Source organism: Rattus norvegicus, chromosome 3 (genome assembly GCF_021556685.1).
Source record: "Rattus norvegicus strain SHRSP/BbbUtx chromosome 3, alternate assembly SHRSP_T2T, whole genome shotgun sequence".
Lineage (NCBI taxonomy): Eukaryota > Metazoa > Chordata > Mammalia > Rodentia > Muridae > Rattus > Rattus norvegicus.
The window spans coordinates 10,908,986-10,929,482 of record NC_141536.1 but is presented as its reverse complement, the minus strand read 5'-3'; the positions used below and the strand labels follow the sequence as shown (position 1 = coordinate 10,929,482).

Below are 20,497 nucleotides of genomic sequence, written 5' to 3'. Positions count from 1 at the left end.
GTCCTGGTCCCGGGTTCCATACACCGTGTTCCTGACCTGCAGCAGGTTCTCCTTCTCCAGGGCAGAGGAGCACCGGTCGGGCTACAACACAAAACCCCAGAACGCCTGTGGGACCACTGCGCAATGGCTCTAGGACGCCGGGAGAGGGCACAGAGCAGAGATTCAAAGACGTCCCGAGGAGCCGCCCTGTGTGAACGTCTCCAGGGGGGCGAGGAGGTGGGGACCTGAGAGGGATTGGATCACAGAAACAAGCCCAGCTTCTGGTGTAGCCATTGTGTGGATCTGGGTGCTAGAAGCTGACCCTGCTTCCTGGATCTTAGTTTCCCTATTTTAAACGAAAGACGCTGGGGTAGACGTGGGACCGGTGTCTAAAGGAACAAAAGTCATATGCGCCCAAGTCCCGGGAGTTTGGGGGGAACTGGGCGGATCTCCTGGTTTGGGCCGCCAGCCGAGCCATGTGACCGGATTGCCATAGCACCTGTGGTCACAATCGGCCAAGCCCTCCTGGTCTCTATGGCCTCGACCCCGCCCACGCCCATTTCCTGAGACCTTAGGAGGGCTTTCTCGCCCTCCGGGGGCCCACACACCCACGGAGGCACTGCAAGCTTCTGGGCAGTCTGTGAGGCGAAGGCCAGTCCAAGTCAAACCAGGGTAAAGGGGGCTGCGGCGCCGTCCATGAACTGGGTGGAAAACACTAGGGGAGTCAGGGAGAAAGAGGTGGCGGTTTCCTGACCTAGAGGGAGGAGAGCTGCACGTTGCTGTGGAAGGGACAAGGGTGGCAGGCAGCGTGGAGAAGGCATTGTGTACTAACCCAGAGGGAGGTGCGCACAACCTACAGGGACAGCCACAGCCCAACTTGTGTCTAGATGTTGTGAGTTTGACAAATTTGCCGTGGGCGGGCCTAGTTTCTACCCTGAGCAATGGGGAACAACTTAAACATTCCTCCCACGACTAACCTAAGTAACTGGCCTATAGGAAGTGGACAGTGTGGGCACATAGTGATAAATCTCACTTAACTGTTAGACTGATCTTACTTAACCTCACCTCAGTCACTTTAGACAACAGGAGCTCCTGTCTCACAAGTTTTATTTTTATTTATTTATGTGTATACCGGTGGGACAGAGGAAGAGCCGAGGCTGGAAAGGGAGTTTGGAACCCTGAAGCTGGAGTTGCGGGCAGCGAGCCGATATAGATCTAGTGCTGAGAACTAAACCCAGGTCTTCTGGGAGCGCAGCAAGTGCTCAGAGCTGAGTCACTGCAGCCCCTACAGTTTGTTTACATGGGCCAAGTACCAAGTTGGGCTTTCAGGAGCTCCTGGGGCCATAGCACCAGGCAGTGTCAGTCCAATGAAAACCTTTCTACTCGGAATACAGACAAGACACGGCAGATTAAGACAGGCCAGAGGAGTTAGCTGGGTGACTTTGGGCAAGTCATTTCCCCTTTCTGGATCTCTTTCCTCACCAGCGCTGGGCAGAGAGGAAGCTTTCAAGAGTGTGAAGAGTTTCCATCCAAACTCCCTCCTTTTATAAAAAACAGAGACTGAGGCCTAGCAAAGGGGAAAAGCCTTGCCCAGGGGCTGAGAATGAAATCAGAGGGAGCCTCAAGGCTAGAAGCTGGAGTCCTGACCTGGGATTATGACACCTGCCCATATAAAGCCGGCAGCGTGCAGCCCTGCATCCCCATGACCTGCTTCCTCAGAGGCCTCAGGCCTTGGTAGACTTGTCAGCTGGGGAAGCAAAGATAAGGCCTCCTCAACAAAGAAGCCTGCAGCTTGCACTGGGGGGTTCATGTGCTTCCTGGACATTTTTGAAGTGGCTTTCGTCTCTCCTCATTTATTTTAAGCCCTAGGCGCTTTTCATACCATGATCTAATCTTCTTGAGCAGCCTGGAAAAATACAAATCAATTAAAGCCTCAAACCTATGGGGTAATCACCTTTCCCTGCCTTCTCCCCCCAGAGAGAACGGAGCTTGCTTCTGGGTCTTTCATCTACTCTAATTTGGCTGCAGAGGCCTGTGGTCAGGGGCCAATCACTTTGGATAGCTAGTTACATCCCCTTTTGTGACATCCCTGACATGTTCATGTCACAAGTTGCTAGGATCAAGAACTGAGTCAGGTTTGCTCTAGGGAGCTCATGGGGCGCAGCAAGCCAGTTAGCACGGCTTCCTTGGAGAACCTGGGAGCCCAGAGGATGGGCTGAGCCCACTGCAGTGAACCCTGTGAATGCTACTTCTCATTGCTCTGGGATAGGAGTGGAAGTGAGGTCCCGAGCCCAGCTAGTGGAGGACCCCAGAAGTGGCTGGGTAACTTTTCAGATCCTTGCTAGAGCCATCCACCTGTTCCCCAGCAGCCACAGCCACCCTGATGTCTGTCATCTTGTCTCTAAGGGATATAAGAGAGAGAGAGAGTCTAATCAGAGAGCCACACTGAACCAAACAGGGAAGTGACAAATCTTAGCTGGCCCACTACCTTGTGGTTTTAGCTTCACCCTCAGGTCATCCTTTGTGGTTATTGTGGTTCCTTGTCCTGAGCTATGGCCAGGGATTGAGATGCTGCATGCCCAAGTCGTCCCTAGAACACCGTAGAGTGAAAGGCTCTTCTAACTCCATCATCAAACCAGTGTCTTGCAGATGTCTGCAAGCATCTGCCCTGTAGATGCTCCTCTGGTTGACTGCATGGCTTTGTTTTTTGTGTATCCATCCCTGCCTTCTCTGAGCTCTGCCTTGACCGCCTCCAATGCAGTAGAGTTCATCCAAGGCAGGGCCTCACATACCTTGTCCATTACTGTCGAGCCTAGCACCCAACTACATGAGGCACAGGGCAGGAAGGGTGAATGTGCTGTCCCCACCCCTGCCTTAGATGCCTTCAGCAGTTCTGAGTAACTGGTTTGACCAGGGGTCCCTTGTCCTGAGTACTCCACCCACCTGCTCCCCTTCTTTTCAAGCTTGGGGTTCAGCCCGTCCATCAAGAGAGAGAAACTCTGAGCAGCCCCTGCTTCTCTTGAGTCACTTAACACTCCTTTGAGGTATTCCTCATTGCCTGGATGCTGGGTAAACATAGCTCTGGGCTCTGAGGTCTCCACCTTCTTCGCAGCTGTCACCTCAGGGTATGCCCACCCCAAGACTCGGGTGGCTATTGCTGCCTCTTCCTGTGTGTCAGGGGACATGCTCAGACTATTGTCATCTGAGGTCAGTAGTCAGGGTTGAACAGGATAAGGGGATCTGTACCTGGGACTGGTAGTTACACAATGGCTGCGATGATAGCACCAACCACAGCACTGAGCAGCATCGGCAGAGGCCGGGCCAGCAAGGCACATTCCCTGTCTCCCTGGAGACCCAGCACTGGGCATCTTAGACTTTCCTAGGTTACGGCTTGAGTCATTTGTAGGCCTCAAGCTAGAGCAAGGCAGAACACTGGTCTCTGAATGGATCTCAACAGTCAAAATAGATACATCAATGCACTATTGTTCAAAATTCAAAATGAGTGGCAAAAAATCCACTTAGAATAAGCTATCAGGGCTGGAGAGATGGCTCAGCCGTTAAAGGCTAGGCTCACAACCAAAAATAGAATAAGCTATCAACACTTAATAAAGACAAACATTATTACAGATTTTTCTTACTCAGATTTTTGCCACAGGCTCTGGTAGGTAGGGGAAGGCACAGTAATTCTCTAAAATTCTGTCATTTTGCTCTTGTGGACTTTTTTTTTTTAAGTATTTCTTTACTCTCTTGAATGGATGCTGAAGTTTTTTTTTTGTTTGTTTTTTTTTGTTTTGTTTTGTTTTTTTGTTTTTTTGTTTTTTTTTTGGCACCCAACCCTTAAATTTTGTCTTCCTTAACCCTTCACCTTCAACCCTCCCTGGCGTGTCAGAATTCAGGGGAGGAACAAGAGAAAACCACTGTGTCCAAGTGAGCAGTTCTGCCCTGTGAGGAAGATGCCAAGGGCATGGCAAATGCCCAATAACAAGAATCCCTACCTCATCCTCACCCTGTGTGCACGGCAGGCAGAAGGCTAAGTACAGGAAGGCTGGAGAGGGAAGGAGGGAGGGGCAGCCTACCCTGGCTCCAGGGGGCTGACCTGCACCAAGCCAACCAGGGCTGCAGCTACACCCAGCTGTTGGCAGACGTGGTGCACGTTCTGTTAAGTATATAAGGCCCTCGCTTGGTTTAGCACAGTGCTGTTTGGAACAACCCTGGGTCTGTACAGGGTCTCCTGTAGTCCTCTCCAAGCTCTCTGATGTGCAGACCAGCATCCATAGAGGCCATGTCTGGTCTCTTCTCAGTTCTTACATTCTCTGGCTACCATTTACTTTGACACAGAGGTGGATTCCCACTTTCAGTGTCCCCATTAGGAAGCCACCGATATACTTTCTTTAATGTGCCTTCCTTATGCTTTTCCTGGCATGTCTGGCCCCTTCTACTTCAGGCATCTTGGAATGGCCTTGGATCATGTGATGCAGGCTGGCATGCTGGAGCCTGGGCTCTGTGTGTACCCATGGAGGGGTGGTGGGTAGTGAAGATGCTGTTTAGATGTTGGGAAGCCTGGGACCTTGGGATCGATGGCACAAATTCACTGGGTCTCCCTTAACTCTAGGTCTCCAAATACCTTCTGGAAGTTACAGGATAGGGGCTGAGGTCCCTTCCAGCACTGACATTTCCTAGAGACTATAAGCATTTTGCAGAGGTCAGTGACAGCATGGAGTAGGGCACCCCTGCCATGTCTGCTCAGGGGGCGGATTCTCAGTGCTTGAGGACACCCAGCATCACATCAATGCACCTCCTACAGATGGCTTTACTAGTCAGGTGATGCAGGGAATAGGTAATTAGCATAAGACAGGAGAAGAGTCTATACCCATACTCACCCTGGAAACCTGAAAACCTGAGGTGGGGGGAGGGGGGAGACAGGGGGAGACAGAGAGAGAGAGAGAGAGAGAGAGAGAGAGAGAGAGAGAGAGAGAGAGAGAGATGGGGAGAGAGGGAGAGAAAAGAGGGGGAGAGTCACTCAGAACAGCCAAGTGCTAACTCTTTCTTTATCCTGGTTTTCTCACAGGAAGAATCCCCAGACTTTCAGCAACTTCAGTGTATTAGACACTTTTTAAAAACTGCTATGTTGCTGGTTTGGGGGTCTTGTGGCATGTCTTTGATTCCCTGTGTTCTGCACAGAGAGGTCCCGGATGCTCTGTACACACACACTCAAGACGGTGTGATGTGTATGCAGGTATACCCTGTGATCTGGAGACACGGAGGACCACAGAAGCTGTTCCCGGGTGAAGGAAGCCATAACTCATGGCAGACTGTGTCCTGGGAGGGTAAATAGATAAGGGTCAGACTTAGTGCTGTGGCGGACAGCTTGAAGGACCTAGAACAAGCATGTCGCTTCCAGGCCCTGCTTCCTTTTCCACAAAGTAGGGACACAAAGCTTGGGAGTATGCTCCCGTCCAAAGCTGATGGAGAATCTGGCCTCTCGGGCTTCAAGGCTCTCCTCTCCTCCCAACAGACCCTTCCTGTCCTGTGGGACCTAACAGCAACAATGAATGAGGTGAAAGAGTCCCTCCGCAGCATCGAGCAGAAGTACAAACTCTTTCAGCAGCAACAGTTCACCTTCATTGCTGCTCTGGAGCACTGCCGGGAGAATGCCCACGACAAAATCCGGCCCATCTCCAGTATCGAGCAGGTGATGCCCGGCAAATGTGTGCGTGCGTGCCTGCGTGCGTGCGTGCGTGCCTGTGTGTTTGCGTGTCTTCTCCCCAGCCTCGCCTCCACCTGAGATATGAACAGTGGAGCCCGAGAGAGAACAGGTGTGTGTGAGTTGGAATGCAGACTCGGATTCTACCTGACGAAGAGAGTCCCTTGGTTATCCCCACCTATCAGGCACATAACAGTGATTAAAGTAGGGCTCGAGACTCAGACAGCTTGGGCCTATCCGCCTGCCACCCTGAGCCTTGAGCCAGTGACTCACTAAGCACTCAGTGTCTGGTGTCACCTGCTACACCTGGACTGAGCAGCGTGGATTTGTCAATGAGTGGTAGGTACTGGTCCTTCTCAATAGATTCTGCCATGAACTGGCAACTGGCCCAGCTCACTGGTAGAAGCTTTGCAGACTTTTATTAACCCATTTCTTTTAGGGGGAGCTATTGTCCAAGTTCACTCAGTGGCGGGTAGGGGGTGGAGGCCTTCCTGGATGTTAGGGGCCCCAGCCCGCAGGGCAGCTAAGAACACATACACAGGCTAGACCCTAGAACTAAAATTTTGAGGCTACCACCAAGGAGTCAAGCTCCCCTGTAGGACTTAAAAGGGGCTGGAGATGGGTGTGGTTCAGGCTCTGAGTACTCAGGAGACCAGGGAAAACAAGTGACCTTTGCCCAAGGCTCTCTTCAATGTTCTTTTTCTAAATTTTGTAAATACTTTGTGTTTTATGTGAAAAATGCTGACATGAGGGAAATCCATTCCCACAGCCAGCATCTACAGCTACTTAGCCATCCCCATGGTCCACTTTTCCATGCTTATGCCCCTGAACTACTGAAAAGGCAGTCGCTTACACTTCCCCAACAGCTCAGCCTTCCAAAGGCATGGGGCAGGTTTTCAGACTCTAATAGTGGCCCAAGTATACCCAAGCACCCGCATGGAGGGGCTTCCCACCACAGGCCCAGAAGGGGTGGTTCTTGAACACCCAGGGAAGCCAAGGATGCCACTGTGTTGTGGTCACACTGTGAAGCAGCCCCGCCCCAGGTGCCTGGACAGGTGAGCTGTTGGAAACCCCTGCCTCTTTCAGGCTTGGGAGGGGTCCCTTCAGATCACTAAAAAACAACAGCCCTGTCTAGACGGACAGTTTGGAGGGTGGGGGAAGTAGCCGGGCCCCTTTCGTTACTCTAGAGAGTCCAGCTGGCTGTGAAGTGATCAAACCATCCCTCGGTCCTGCAGCTGAGGCAGCCCCTCCCTCAAATGAGACCACTCAGCTCACCTGGCCTGTGCCAAGTCCCCGGGTGATCCCAAGCAACTGGCAAAAGACCCATAAGGGGTCCCTATCCCAGCCAAGGAAGCAAGTGGAAAAGCAGATCAGAGAATTAGTGTTCTCGACAGGTTGTGTGGCTCCTTTAGGCGAGAACCCCATGCTACCTACGTAGCCACATGGCGGGTCTTCAGGAGTACTTGCTCTTCTAGGTATGGTATGAACTTGTACTACTTCCCACCAATCGAGTACACACACACACACACACACACACACACACACACACACACACACACAGTAGTTGGTCTCTGAATCTGGATTGGGGTAGAGAGCACACGGCATTGGCCTGCGGATAGTCATCTTCCCAGTCAGGTCTGTAGCAGACCTTTTTTCTAACTCTAGAGTGTAGTACAACCAGCCCAAAGGTTTCTTGCTCCTTCTCCTCCTCAGTGGTTTGGGTGAGCAGGGTGGTGGAGCCCAGGGACTGTGTGAGGAGGCAAGTCAGTCAGGCTACTTCTGATGGCACCCAAGCAGGTCCTTTTCACTTGTCCGGACCTCTAGCATTTAGGAAGTGTATTAAATGAAGTCAGGAAAAGTCCCTACCTAGTGTGGAGGACTTGGGTGATGAGAAAGGGAGGTTAGACTTAAGCAAGTATGGTTTTGTAATGGTGCTTGGAACACAGGCATTAGCTGTATACCATGACAAATGCTTTGTCATTCAAATGCTTTGTGTCAGCATCAAGTCCATGGTCACGGAAAGCCTGGGGCAGTGTCCTCTGTCTCTCTAGCTCCTGACATGATGGCCTCTGCAGGTGCAGAGCTACATGGAACATTACTGCAATAACTCCACCGACCGGCGGATTCTGCTCATGTTCATGGACATCTGCTCGGAGCTCAACAAACTGTGCCAGCACTTTGAGGCCTTGCACTCCGGCACCCCTGTCACCAACAGCCTTCTCGAGAAATGCAAAACCCTGGTTAGCCAGAGCAATGACTTGAGCATCCTCAGAGCAAAGTAAGTCCGTCACAGGGCAGAGTCTCTGCTGAGAGGACAGGGACCTATGAGCCCGCTCTACCTCGCTGACATAGGTTCATACAAGTCTTAGGCCCCAATTACCTACTGGAGTCACTGACTTAATCAAACTGACCTAAACTGGGTCACAGACACAGGAGGAATCAAAAATGTCTCCTAGGACTTAGAACTCTAGACTAGGGAGAAGTTGACTACAGAAGGGACAGTGCAGTTTTTATCTCCTGGGAGTCCTTTGTGACACTGAGGAATCGGGAGTGCCAGGAATCCCATTTCCATGGGCTCTTAAGATGTTAGGGTGAGAAGGGTTTGAGGTAGTAGCCAGCATTTTACAAAGGTAGCAGGGTTCTCCAGCACCTGGTCTTGGTGGTTGACAGCTCTTGTCATCCATACCACAAGTACCTAGGGCTCTTGGCCTTGAACTTTCTGAATCAGAACCATGAAGACTGAGCCTGAGTTTGTGTGCCTGGTTCTTACACCTCTAGTCCATGCAGTCGAGTCCCCTCAGTAGGTCTCACCGCCTGCTCACTGTCCTGCAGGTACCCGCATGATGTGGTGAACCACCTCAGCTGTGATGAGGCCAGGAACCACTATGGAGGTGTGGTCAGCCTCATCCCCATAGTCCTGGACCTAATGAAAGAGTGGATCGCTCATTCCGAGAAGCTGCCTCGCAAAGTGCTGCAGCATGTGAGTGAGATCCTGGGTAACCTGGCAACTCCAGCACCAGCCGCCACCAGCCCTGCCCAGACCACGGTTACCCAGAAGTGGTTAGGAAAACACAAGTATAGGCAGCTTGCAAAAGAGAGCCTCAAACCTAGTTCGAAGAACAAAGCCTCCCTGAAACCTCCCTGGAGGCCGCCTGGTGGGAAACTGTAACTGATGTCAATGTACTTGGCTTCCACTGGTCATATTCTCACTGGGGGCCAATACACTATTGAGAATCTCTCTCTTGCTCTTCACTTCTAAAATGTCCGCCTCTTGACCTCCGTGTTGATGAAAGGATCCCCTCTCATGGAGCTGCCCAAACAGCATGGTGTTGGCAGGGTATGTCCCAGAGGAAGGAGGATGTGCTGATGCCCAGGCCTCTTGCCTACACTGTGGCCTCTGGCTCTGTAGAATGCCAGCTGGTGGGGGCCGCTTAGCTCTGTCTCCACAAGGGCAAACTGGATGAGCTGGAGGTCTCTCATGAACCGGTGTGCGGGGGGATCAGAAGGCTGAGCTCACTTGTGTTCAGTTCTCTGGACCAAAATAAGGGATATATGCTCTCTCTTGTAGCTGAGAGAGGGAGACCATGGCAGAAGTCAGAAGAATTGTTTTGTATCTCTTGAGCGAGACAGCAGCCTGGTCTTGATCGCAGTCTAGTCTACCCACACTGTAAGATGTATGTATACTCCTGGTGTCTCAGCTTGACACGTGTGAGGTCTGACTGTTGATTTTTCCCTTCACAGGGGACGACTTAGCTTCTGTACTGTTGCTTCCTCGGGGGGAGACATTCAAGAATAAAATGTTCTGCCACTTCTCTGCCTGGCTTGGTTTCCTGGGATTTACCCGACAAAAACCCTGTACTTGTAAGACATCAGAGGACATTGGGTAGTGGTCACACAGGCAAAGGGCCCTTCCGATCAGCACCAGAGGCCTCTGCAGCCAAGCCAAGCACTTCCCTTCAGAATGGGCTGCCTCTGGGAGGCTCAGGCTACTGAAGCCAGCCTGCAGCCTTCTTTCTCCAAGGGTGAACTGTCTGGCAAGAGACTTATTCAGACAAGAGACCTATTTAGACAAGCAAAAAACTGCCACCACTGTCTGCTGCTGTTAAGCTGGGCAGTGCAGTTAATTCCAGACATGTCCTGCTTGAGGCGTTGCCATGCAGTTTGTACCGTTTCTGCCTGCTAAGGCCTTTGCTGAGTGGTAGGACTAGATGGTGGAGAAATCTCAAAATTATGTAAAGGTTATCTCTTATCTCTGCCCAATACCTGAAGGGCAGGGTACCAGGCAAGCAGATGGTGGTGGTGGCGTATTACAAACACAGCTGGCCAGGATCAGGTAAGCGTCTGCTGGGTTCCGTCAGAAGGACTTGGGATGCAGACTAGGGTAGCCATGTTGTTGGAGGTGGCCTTCTTCCACACATTGCTTTTATGTCGGGCCATGAGTTTAAGACAGATGAATTATCTGTTCTCCAGCCCAAGTCCAGTACCTGCTATTAACCGTCCACCCCTGTCCATCCCAAACTGATTGCAGTGCCTAGACCATCTCACTTTACCCACAAGCCCCCAAGGCCAGCACAAAGTCACTCCATCTCAACACTGCGGAGTGCAAAACAATAAATCTTTATTTGTTCACAGTTAAACACAAGCAACTGCCTTGACATTTTCGAACATTCTAAGGACAGCAAACCTTTGATTCCATTCACTGAGACTGTACCATGTTCTCCTGCAGCCCATACTTATGGCATCTGATTCAGAGTGTTTGACATGCTTTTAAGATCACAGTGGGAAAGTTTAAACCTTTTGAGAAGTGACTTCCATTGAACTAAAAAGTTTTTTAAATTTTTGATTTGTTTTCACTGATGGGAACCCCCCCCCCCTTAAACTCCAAGTTAGCCATATATGGTTCATCCATGATTGATTATAAAACTAAGTTATGTCTTGGCAAAACCTGCTCCTCCATAATGTGTTTGTGGTCCAGTCTCAAGAAGGGTGACACTGAACTTCCTAGTGCAAAAAATGCCTGCCTGCCTGCGATGTGCCAGGGAGCTGACAGACAGCATCGTGTCCTCTTCTCCCTTCAACACTGTGTGGGCTGAGGCAGGAAGAGGGTCAGCCCAGCGCCCTCGGACTCCAGTGGCTCAGGCTGCCTACTTATCCAGACGTGGATAATGCGGGAGCCCTGGGAAGGGGGAACACTTCTGAGACCCCAATTAATTTCATTCTAAGATCAAAAGTGGTCAGGGTGCAATTTCTGTTGTAGCTGTTGCTGCCTTTCTATACAGCATTTAAAACTCAGGGTGATACCAGAGATGGACGCGCTGCTCTCCTGAACATACCGGGGACTCACAGACTGGAAAGCTGAATGAGAACAAGACTGGACGCAGCAACCCAGGGACCTGTCTTCCGCCCCCTTTCTACATCTACACAGGCTAATCCCAAGACAATCAGCGACTCTGCAGCCAACTGGAGGCCGGAGGTACAAACCAGACCTCTGGATGTTCACAGGGACACAGACACCTCACACTGAGGTTTGCTTTCCAGTGCACACAGCAGTGATTTACAGTATGGGCCTGGAGCAAAGGTGCAGCAGATTCGGTCCCAGTCTGCAGGGCCACTGGCCTCTGGCTGAGGCAGACTGCACATGCTGCAGCCCAAACTGAGCCTGTGCAATGCCCACACGGCTACCAGCTTGTCCAGGGTCTCCCACCCCCACTGCTCCTACCTTCCTATATGGTATGGCTGTTTGCTCCTTAGTTCTTTCTGGCGTAGTTCTTTAGGTGGTAGTTTCCTGCTGGCTGGTCACACTGCACTTCGGTTGTCACGCCTTCCTTGCTTTCTAAGCTTACTCCCAGCCTGAGCTCTGTGGCCAGGTCTCAGGTCCATTTATCCTTGACTACTAATTCTCATTCTCCTTTGAGCACTAGAGCTCAGAGATTCTGCAAGTGGCCCTGAGTCTACAGCTTGTCACCTATAGTGCCACCACCGTCCTGGGAGATGCTTGGTTCCTAGCTGCAGCAGCATGGGGTGGGGAGATTTTTGTCTGCTTTTTAAACCACCAGTAGTCACCAGACTTCTCCTGGGTCATGAGTTTGCCTTCTCAGAAGCCACTCCCTGCTAACCATGTCTCACAGCTGGACCCTTCTGCAACTTAGTCCAGAAGAGCAGGCCTTTTCTCCGAAGGGTCAGAAAAGCTACTGAGCTCAGCATTCAGCCCTGGTACCTATGCTGTGACTCCAGAGATTCCCCCTGTCTCCTCATTCTCACTGCCATACTGCTCTTGTTCCCAAACCCCGTGCTTAGGCTTCAGGGAGGGATGTTCTCTAGATATGTACAGAGCTCCTCTCCCGGGCACTGACCTCTTCCACTACCGTGGCACTGTAGGGCTGCTTCTAACAGATTCTGGACTACATGAGACACAGCCTCCAGTCTCCCTGGGGCCCATCAGCAAGCACAGCACATGTTCTAAGTGATTAGAGGATGAAGGCCATTCGACCCCCACACTCACACACACACACACACACACACACACACACACACACACACACACACACACACACACAAGGCTGCCCATGACACCTCCTGCTCTAATGCCTTGGCCCAGAACTCAGCTGCTTCTCAGAAGCTTTGCTCATGCCTCTGGGAATACCAGGTGACCCACTGACTCCCAGATCATCTGTCACTGCTCTCTAAAATGGAAGCCACCCAACCACACACTGATCCTGGAGTCCTTTGAAGGAGCCAATCTTTAGCTCCTTAAAGATGACTCTGGGTCACAGTCCTCCAACCCTTTTGGATGAAAAAAGTCTTAACAGCCTTCTAGAACTCAAGCCACACAGGATGTTCAGGCTCTGCCACTGGGCGTGGGAACAGGCTGGAGAAAGTGCGGAGGGCCCAAGTGAAATCTATGGAGATGGCGGCCTACACATTAGCTCACCTCACCGTGCTGCTGCCTCTTCTCCCTAAACACCATCACCTGTACAGTCTGTTTTCTTTCTCAATATTTTGTTCTCTGGCAGATCTTGGTGGTGGAGGTGGTAACTCTTGGAAACTGTTTACCATTAACCTGCGAGATCTGTTAATCTGCCATTTCTACAATGGACTGGGGGAGAGGATATCGGGCTTTAGCTTTGCTTTGGGCAGAGCTACATGAGAAGCACGCCAGCTGACACCCACACTCCAAGTGTGCAGAGGCGATAGCTGCCCTCTGCTGGTCTGAGAGTGGTCAGTGGCATCCTTCCTGTGAGCTGGCTGTGTCAGCTATGGCAGAGACATGGCCCTGACAGGTCTCCAGAAAGCGCTGCCATGGTGACATGAAGTCTTGTCTCTTAGGGATGCTAGGACATTTACTGCCACACTTGAGAAAGGCTTTTACCCTCAGGCCGGAAACTTTCACATGCAGTAAGAGTCGTACCATTAGTTTAGTTTTGTTTTAGCTTTGTCGTAACTAAACCCTTTTCTTTGTACATCAGACAGAATAGAAACAAGAAATCCAAGCTCATGGCTCCTTCCCAAGTCCCTCCTTGACTGGGCCAGAATATCAGGCAACAACTCTTACACTTCCAGCATTTATTTCAGGAGCACTGGTTGAGTTTGGGCTCTGCCACCATTGTGCTCTGACTGTGACCGATGTCACCTCTCCTGAGCATGAGGGCAGGCAGTGATATAGGCCACCAGCCTTTATCAGACTCTGAATTGCTCTGCTGTTCCTAACAGAAGTGTTTGATATGAAGCTCCAGAGAGTCTTTCCTGTGAGTTGGAATTGGTGTAAAAGCTGTGAGAACCTAGCACTGTGAGGCGATCCCTCAGCCCGAGAGCCATCATCACATAAGCCCCAAGGAGCTGACTTCTTCCCAGTCTGTCTGCTGCAAAATCACAAAGCAGCTGGACCCGAGGGGAGGCAAACAGGCTGAAGGGTGGAGCCATGGCCAGCCAGAGGCACACGAGCCTGGGAATCCTAGTTGCCCCTCCTAGTGACCACTCCCCGCTGTCTGCAGACTGCAGGTCGACCACCTATACACCCACCCAACAGGCAGCACGGTGCCAGCATTCAAGCAAATACCAAATCAATAAGAGGTAGTGGGGCAGAGGGGTAAGGGCTTTCTAGAGAGGTAAGGCAGTGCGGCCTCCACAGTGCCAACTGCATTATCAAAGCAGCTGGTATTCTCACAGAACCTTCTAGGAAGCATGTCAGAGCTGCCAAGAAAAGGCAGAGGTGAGCGAGCCATTTTCTCTAGAACTGTGGCTTAGATGCTAAACTTCAGAACCAAAAAGCAGTGGGAATGCTCCTGCTAAGATAACTTTGTACGTTATGTCCCCCCGGCAGGGACAAAACTGGACTTACCTGCAGTGCCACTAACTGCCTGGTCTACCCAAGAGCCACCCAGCTGTCTGAACCTCAGGAGAGCAGAGTGGTATGTTGGACCCAAAGATGAAATCTGGCCTCATATTGCACAGGTTCAAATGACATAACCATTTGGTGGAAGAAAATGAAGCACAGGCCCTCAATTAGTACATACTGCTGGGTAGAGGAAAGAGGCTGGGGTGAGGTGAAGGGAAGCGTCTCAATGCCAGACCCAAAAACCATCATCCCACATTCTACCCTCTGTCAAAAGGACCTCTGTCCCATTCCCACCACACAAGCAGCTGCTCAGACCCTGGAAACAGAGAAGCCTACACTGTGCATTCACACCTTCTGTTCTGTGCCGACAAAGACGCAAATTAACACTGACAGACCCTCTTCAGCTGTGTTCGTGATGAGTCTCATTGTAGTCCATGATATGGAGCTGCCCCATACTGTCTGAGCTTGGGGAAGATGGGTGTGGGGCGTCTAGACTTGGGGGAGTCTTGTTTTCCATGCCCGCCGAGTCTTTGCCCAGTTCTGTCTTCAGGGTCTCAGAAAAGCTACTCATGGTCATGCCATCCTCATCACACTGGCTCTCACTCTTATTACGGAACAGCTCCCGGGTCTTCATGCCCAAGAAGCTTTTGGAACTGGGAAGTGAGCCAACAGTGGTGGGGATGCTGCTGGAGGGCTCACCCATGGTGGGCTCCCACCGGCTGCTGAACCTCTGGTTCGGGGGTTTCTCTGGAGTGGAAAGCTCACTGCTGCTGCTGCTGCTGCCTCCAGTGACTCTACCTCCACAGCTGGCCCGGGTGCCACCAGGTCTGGAGGTCCTGGTCTCACCATTGTGACCAGCAGCCTCTTCATTATGTCCTAACAAGGAATCTGAGCATCCATCAGTACAACAGTCAAGCCTGTAAGAGACGCAGGGAGAATGCAGTCGGTAACCCCAGCACTGCAGAGCCAGTGCAGAATTATACCTGCCTCCTGACCCTGCGTGCTCCTTCTTTAATTAATATTTGATGTGTATGAGTGTGTGCATGTGTGTGCCTGATACCTGAGGAGGCCAGAAGACAGTTTCGGATTCCCTAGGTCCGGGAGCCAAACCAAGGTCCTCTGCAAGAGCAGCGCCCTTAACCACCATGCCATCCCCCCAGCCCCACCCCTGCTCCCTCTTCTGTAAGAGTAGCTACAAGCAAAAGTCTCAGGCAGCAAACAAGGACGAACAGAGAATGGCAGGCAACCCAGCTGCCTTTCAGAGTCCACCTTCCTTTCGCACAGCCCGACGTGGCTGCACTTACCTCTCTTCAGCTGCCTCTGCTGCCTCTGCTCTGTCCTCTTCTAGTTTCTGTAGGCGGCCATCTTTCTCCAATCTACCATACAAGTCTAGGATCTCCAGTTCCAACACCCGGGTGATCTTTCTCTGAGCCTCATACCTGCTCTCTGCAGCCAGCAGCTGTCCACTGAAAGACAGGGCGTGGTTCAGAATACGGAAGGGACCCCACTCACACCCAGACCTTTCCAGTGAGTCACCTCGCCTGGCTCTTGACATCCTCAAGGTACTTCTTCTGCTCTAGGAGAAGGTGGTCTTTCTTGGCCAGAAGAGATTCCAGTTCTAAAACTCGCCTCTGTGAGGCATCCAGCCTCTGGTTCTGCTGGAGAAGGTGGCTTCTGTTTTTCTCTAGTTCTTTCCGATAAGCAGTTTTCATCATTTCTACTTCCTATAAAAAGGTCTGGAGTCAGTACTTTCAGACAAGTGCACAGGGTAACTCTACGGTGTCCTCAACACTGAGAGGCACTTAGTGCCATGACCGAGCTGAGGGAGGAGGATGTCCTGGCAAGCAGGCTGGCTAGGCATTGCTGATGTCTCTCTCTAAGGAAACCATCTCAAACATCAGAAGACACCACCACAGCATGTTTACGAACGCAGATGACCCTCAGACATAACGTCAGGACTCTGTGAGAGAAAGCTTACTGTGTACAGGCTACAGAGTACCGGTAAAAAGAGATGACAAGTGAGCCATAGCCTACAGGACGGTGCCTACCACAGTACACTGACAAAAGCGTTTACGATAGCCACGCTGCACAGCTGGAGCTTCAGGTTAACCACACGGTGGCCATTTGCCTTCCCTTACCCTTTCTCCCCCTTCTACAGCAGCTGAGATGGTGACAAAGGAGACATGTTTGTTCAGGAGTAGTCTTTTAGCATGGGAACCTGCCAAAGTGTGTCGGCACAGGTCACACAGGCGGCCGCCTACATGAGCAACCCGCAGTACTGTAGAGTGATGTGCCCCCGAAAGGTAGACAAGAGGCTTCCCTGACAACTGTCGCTATGTGCTCAGCAGGCCACTCACCACCCCACTTGTCATTGTTCCCTAACACAGCAGCACAGATGCTTATCGCACGTCAGGCGCTTGCATGCCACCTAGTGATGGTTACAGTACATGGGAGGATGTGCGAAGGTTAGGGGCCAACACCCAATGGTTGTAAGAGGAACTAGCCACCTGGAATCTTGCAGGACCCTAGACGAAGACCCGCACAGCAACAGTGACACCTGTACTGATGTACGGAGACTCACACAAGGACTCTAAGGGCAAGCCCTGCGCAGGCATCTCCGTTGCCCAGACAGCCTGTGAGAAGCCTGCCCCTCCTCCATGGGTCTGAAGAGCAGCAACCCAGCTCCCCGCCCAGAGGAAGTTCTTGGTCTACTCAAGGCCTCACTGGCCAGTAACAAGCACCATTCAAAACTAACCAAAAGGAAAGTGGGATAGGAAGCACGCAGAAAGGTTTTGAAAAAGGTTTTTCTTGCTGAGACACCACCCATAACGGGAACCCCATGGGGGTTGGCCTATGTGGGGCACTGGGCATGTCAGTGTGTCTGGCTAGAGGACAAGGCTAACAGGGTAAGATGGTAGGGAGGGTCAAAGAGCCTGGCCTCCTCGTGCTGACCCCAAACTGCCACCACCTTCATCAACTTGGCATTCACCTGCATCAGGACTTTCTGTTGGATGAAGCAATAAAGCTGTGTGTTATTAAGCAAGATTTCCCCCACCCCCCCGGGAGCTGAGGACTGAACCCAGGGCCTTCCGCTTGCTAGGCAATCGCTCTACCACTGAGCTAAATCCCCAACCCCAAGCAAGATATTTTGTTTGTGTTTTGTTTTGTGATGTTGAACAGAAGGCATCCCAGCTAACACGAGTGGACTTCTCAATTCATAACTATGAAACAGCTCCCAAGAAGGAACATGCCCGCTGCCAATCTCAGGGTTCCATGTAACAGAAGCCAGCCCAGTTATGCGTCATCTCTCTGGAGGCATCAAAAAGTTGCTTCAACAGCAGACAGACATGGTGGCAACACATTTGATTCTAGTCCATGGGAGGCAGAGACAAGTGCATCTCTGTGAGTTCAGGGGTATCCTGGTCTGAGAGTTTCAGAGCAGCCAACACACATAGGGCTAGCCTATCTTGAAAAACAACAAGCTCTTTAGGGCTGAGTCCTTGGGTCTGTTATCTACCGTCTCTCAAAACTCTTCTGCCTCCAGGGTAATTAGCATTTGGATTCTAGGTAATGCCTGCCATTTTTGACATCCAGAGTCTGAACTGGAGGCTGAGAATTAAGAAGCAACTCTCCCATGAAGTTGTCTCCTCAGTTCTGAGACAACACTGTACTTGGAGACCACAAATGACCTTTGATAGAGCTTTGACCCAAGGGTGACTTGATGGAGGAGCAGTGTCAGAGCGCTAGAGTATACTCTACCGAAATTCAACCGAGCTCCTTTCTGACTGCCCGAGGCTGACTGTCCAGTGACACAAATGTCTGTCTCAGCACTCCTGCAGAACCTAACTGGTCCTGACCGACACCGGGACCAAATGAACGCCAGCAGGAGCAGTCTCAGGAGAAGGAGACAGAGCAGCCGCACACACCATGGGTCCTGACGTGGTAGGAGACAGCCTGGCTGCCCCCATCTTTCCCCTCACTCCTGCTTGGCAGCACTCACATCTCATGCTTTTACTGTGTGATGGCCGATCTTACCAACTTACAGGACACATAATCACTACAGAAACAAAGCTCTGGGCCTCTCCACCATGTCCCCTCCTGACTGTGACAGTGAGAGCCATCCTCACACTCCCATTACCATACACCCTTAAACTGTGAATCAATAAACTTTTCTTTGCTTCAGTTTTTTTTGTCAGTTTTGTCCCAGATAGGAGGTCAGTAACTGACATTTAGGTAGCCTGGACCCCTGCAAAGCAGCCCCACTTGGGCGCATGCCTGAGGCAGTCTTCCCATGCCTGGACACTGGTGTGTGGCTGGGCCTGGATGCTCTGCAGAACACGGGGCCGGGCAGTGCAGTCTGTGTCTCTCAGTGCCCTGGCCACATACCTTGGTGGTGTCAGGATGCTTGCTCTGCAGCTGCTCCAGGTACAGCTCATTGACCTCCCCGAGCACCAGAAGCTGCCTATTCAAGAACTCCATCTGCTGCTGCACTGACTCACTATTGGAGAGCTGCCAGGCGGAAGTGAGAAAGTGCAAGGTCAGCATGGCAGAACTAGCAATGGACAGTGACAGTAACTACTGAGGAGCACAGTGCACTGCAGGGCAGAGCAGACCACTCCCCTGAGTCCATGGCTAATAGAGAGGAAGGCACCAAGGGCAGCAGAAACACATCTGCGTTGTTCTCTGCACAGAAGCAACATGGATGCATTTCAACATAGCCAGTCCGAGAACACTGGAGCGGGGCAGCTATGTGAAGCCCAGTGAACTAACCTGTTTCTGCATATATGACACAGGTCTCACTGAAAGCCTATGGAGAGTCACAGCTCAAGAGCCTTAACAGATTTCAAAAGCAGGGTATGAAAGAGTCCCATGGGCGTGCCTGGCCTCAGCTCAGTAGGTACTTTTGTTGTGAGGACCATCTGCACTGGAGAGTGTGCTGCACTTGGACGTCAGTATCCACGGGCCCTTCCTACTCACTGTCTCCAGATGGTGCCAATGTGTTTGGGTAGAATCGCTCACTGCTGGATCACCAACACAGACGTACAAGAAGTAATGCAGCTGCCTGGCTGGGGGGGGGGGGGGGGGGGGGCTCTGCTCTTACCTTCTGAGAGACCTGGCTGAGCAGCAGCTCGGTGTGGCACACCTTGCTGTTGGCCTTCTTCAGCTCCACTCGAAGCTCCGCGATCATGCTTCTGCAGTCCTCCAGCTTCGTCTGCCAAACACCAGCGGCCGAGCGGTTACCAGAGCACAGCGGACACAGCCACGGGAGAGCTGTGGGTGCTCTGCTCCTCGACTGCTCTGCCCATCAGTATCAGACTTTCCAATTTTAAAGGAGAGTGTCAGAGTCTCTTACTACTTAAAATGAGGGAGGGAGCAAGGGAGCGCGGGCACATTCCCAAAGACCTGATCCCTACAGTTCCAAAACTGCATGTCCTAGACCATGCGACAACACAGAAAGTGGCCCAGACTTTCACTCTTCTGAGGGGACTATAGCAACATCTGTGGGACATCGAGGGAACTACTGATTCAGTGGTAGAGACAGTGCTACACAGGTGTGGATAACATCACTTCCTGGTATTATCTATGTGCTAAAAAAGCAATATGAGAAAACAGAGTGAAGGAGGAAATGAAGGCATCACTGTCTGCTGATTCTGAAGCCAAAGCACTGTGCTGACACCAGGGTCACCTGACAACCATGGCCATTTAAAAGTGAAGGCTAAAGTATTTTTAATGTAGGTGTGTTGTTTCTCAACAGCCACTATGCCAAGAGGACTCAACCCCATTCAGATCTGCTTAGAGCAGAGGTGCTCAGTGTGTGGTCCTGATCTCTGTCGGGTTGTCAGGGGAAACCCAATCATAAACTTGTTTCCACTGCTATTCCTCAGCTGTAATTTTCGACTGAGTGGTATGTCTATTCCAAAGGCCATAAAATGTGTGCTTCCCCTGTGGCGGTGACCACAGGCTGAGAAGCACTGGCTTTAGGACCACTAAGTTGCTTCTTTTGGCTTCAGGGTGCTGGGGACCCCAAGGGAACACTGAACGGAGAGAGCTGGGGACCTCTGCCCTCAGTTAGATCCACCCCACAAGCAAGACACTTGCCACTTCAGAGCGAAGAATTCAGAGTGAGGTAAGAAGACACGGCTGACACCATGCCTTCTGCCACCCGCCGGGTATAGCAGCCAGTACCTGTAACTCCTGACTCTGGTTGTAGAATTCTTCTCGGTCATGCTGCAGCTGTCTGATTTGGCTATGCAGCTGGGTCACCATGGTGTCACGTTGTTGCTGAAGCTGACTGTATCGGGCTTGTTCTTTCTGCAGACTCACCTTCCACATCTGGATGTCCTTCTCTTGTAACTTCAACTGATCTTTCTAGCAAAGGCAGAAACACTACTATTTTAGCTGTTACCCAACATGGGCAGTGACACTCAAGCTTAACACATGTCACCAACATTGACAGCTACACACTGCTCTGAATGCTA

General features: G+C 51.4%; 2 protein-coding genes across 15 annotated transcripts in view; one reads left to right on the top strand and one right to left on the bottom strand.

The window, feature by feature from the left end:
• The first annotated feature begins 36 nt into the window (after window positions 1–36).
• Window positions 37–9,497, top strand: Spaca9 (sperm acrosome associated 9). Of its 7 annotated transcripts, none has more exons than XM_087651293.1 (5): window positions 37–216; window positions 5,495–5,671; window positions 7,759–7,961; window positions 8,516–8,663; window positions 9,425–9,497. In XM_087651293.1, exons 1-5 carry the CDS (start codon window positions 124–126, stop codon window positions 9,434–9,436), a joined length of 633 nt encoding a protein of 210 aa, XP_087507419.1. In that variant the 5' UTR covers window positions 37–123; the 3' UTR covers window positions 9,437–9,497. The 7 variants fall into 7 exon arrangements, with proteins under 7 accessions (XP_087507419.1, XP_087507417.1, NP_859045.2 ...); NM_181694.3 differs by lacking the exon at window positions 37–216 and adding an exon at window positions 582–651; XM_087651295.1 differs by lacking the exon at window positions 37–216 and adding an exon at window positions 2,130–2,301.
• Window positions 9,498–10,284: 787 nt separating this feature from the next.
• Tsc1 (TSC complex subunit 1) overlaps window positions 10,285–20,497 on the bottom strand; it is a 48,905-nt gene continuing 38,692 nt past the window's right edge. For all 8 annotated transcript variants that reach the window (XM_087654159.1, XM_087654158.1, XM_087654161.1 and 5 more), the window contains 6 exon segments: window positions 20,205–20,387; window positions 19,120–19,230; window positions 18,405–18,527; window positions 15,555–15,742; window positions 15,323–15,484; window positions 10,285–14,935 (listed from right to left, as the gene is read on the bottom strand). In XM_087654159.1, coding sequence (XP_087510285.1) covers window positions 14,419–14,935; window positions 15,323–15,484; window positions 15,555–15,742; window positions 18,405–18,527; window positions 19,120–19,230; window positions 20,205–20,387 — 1,284 coding nt within the window. In that variant the 3' untranslated portion in view covers window positions 10,285–14,418.

What these genes read in the sequence shown, in the direction of transcription:
- Spaca9 (XM_087651291.1), top strand. Translation starts at nt 124, where the DNA reads ATGGCTCTAGGACGCCGGGAGAGGGCACAGAGCAGAGATTCAAAGACG. An exon ending in CCATCTCCAGTATCGAGCAG is followed by an intron (nt 5,672 to 7,758) that starts GTGATGCCCGGC and finishes TGGCCTCTGCAG; the next exon opens with GTGCAGAGCTACATGGAACA. An exon ending in TTGAGCATCCTCAGAGCAAA is followed by an intron (nt 7,962 to 8,515) that starts GTAAGTCCGTCA and finishes ACTGTCCTGCAG; the next exon opens with GTACCCGCATGATGTGGTGA.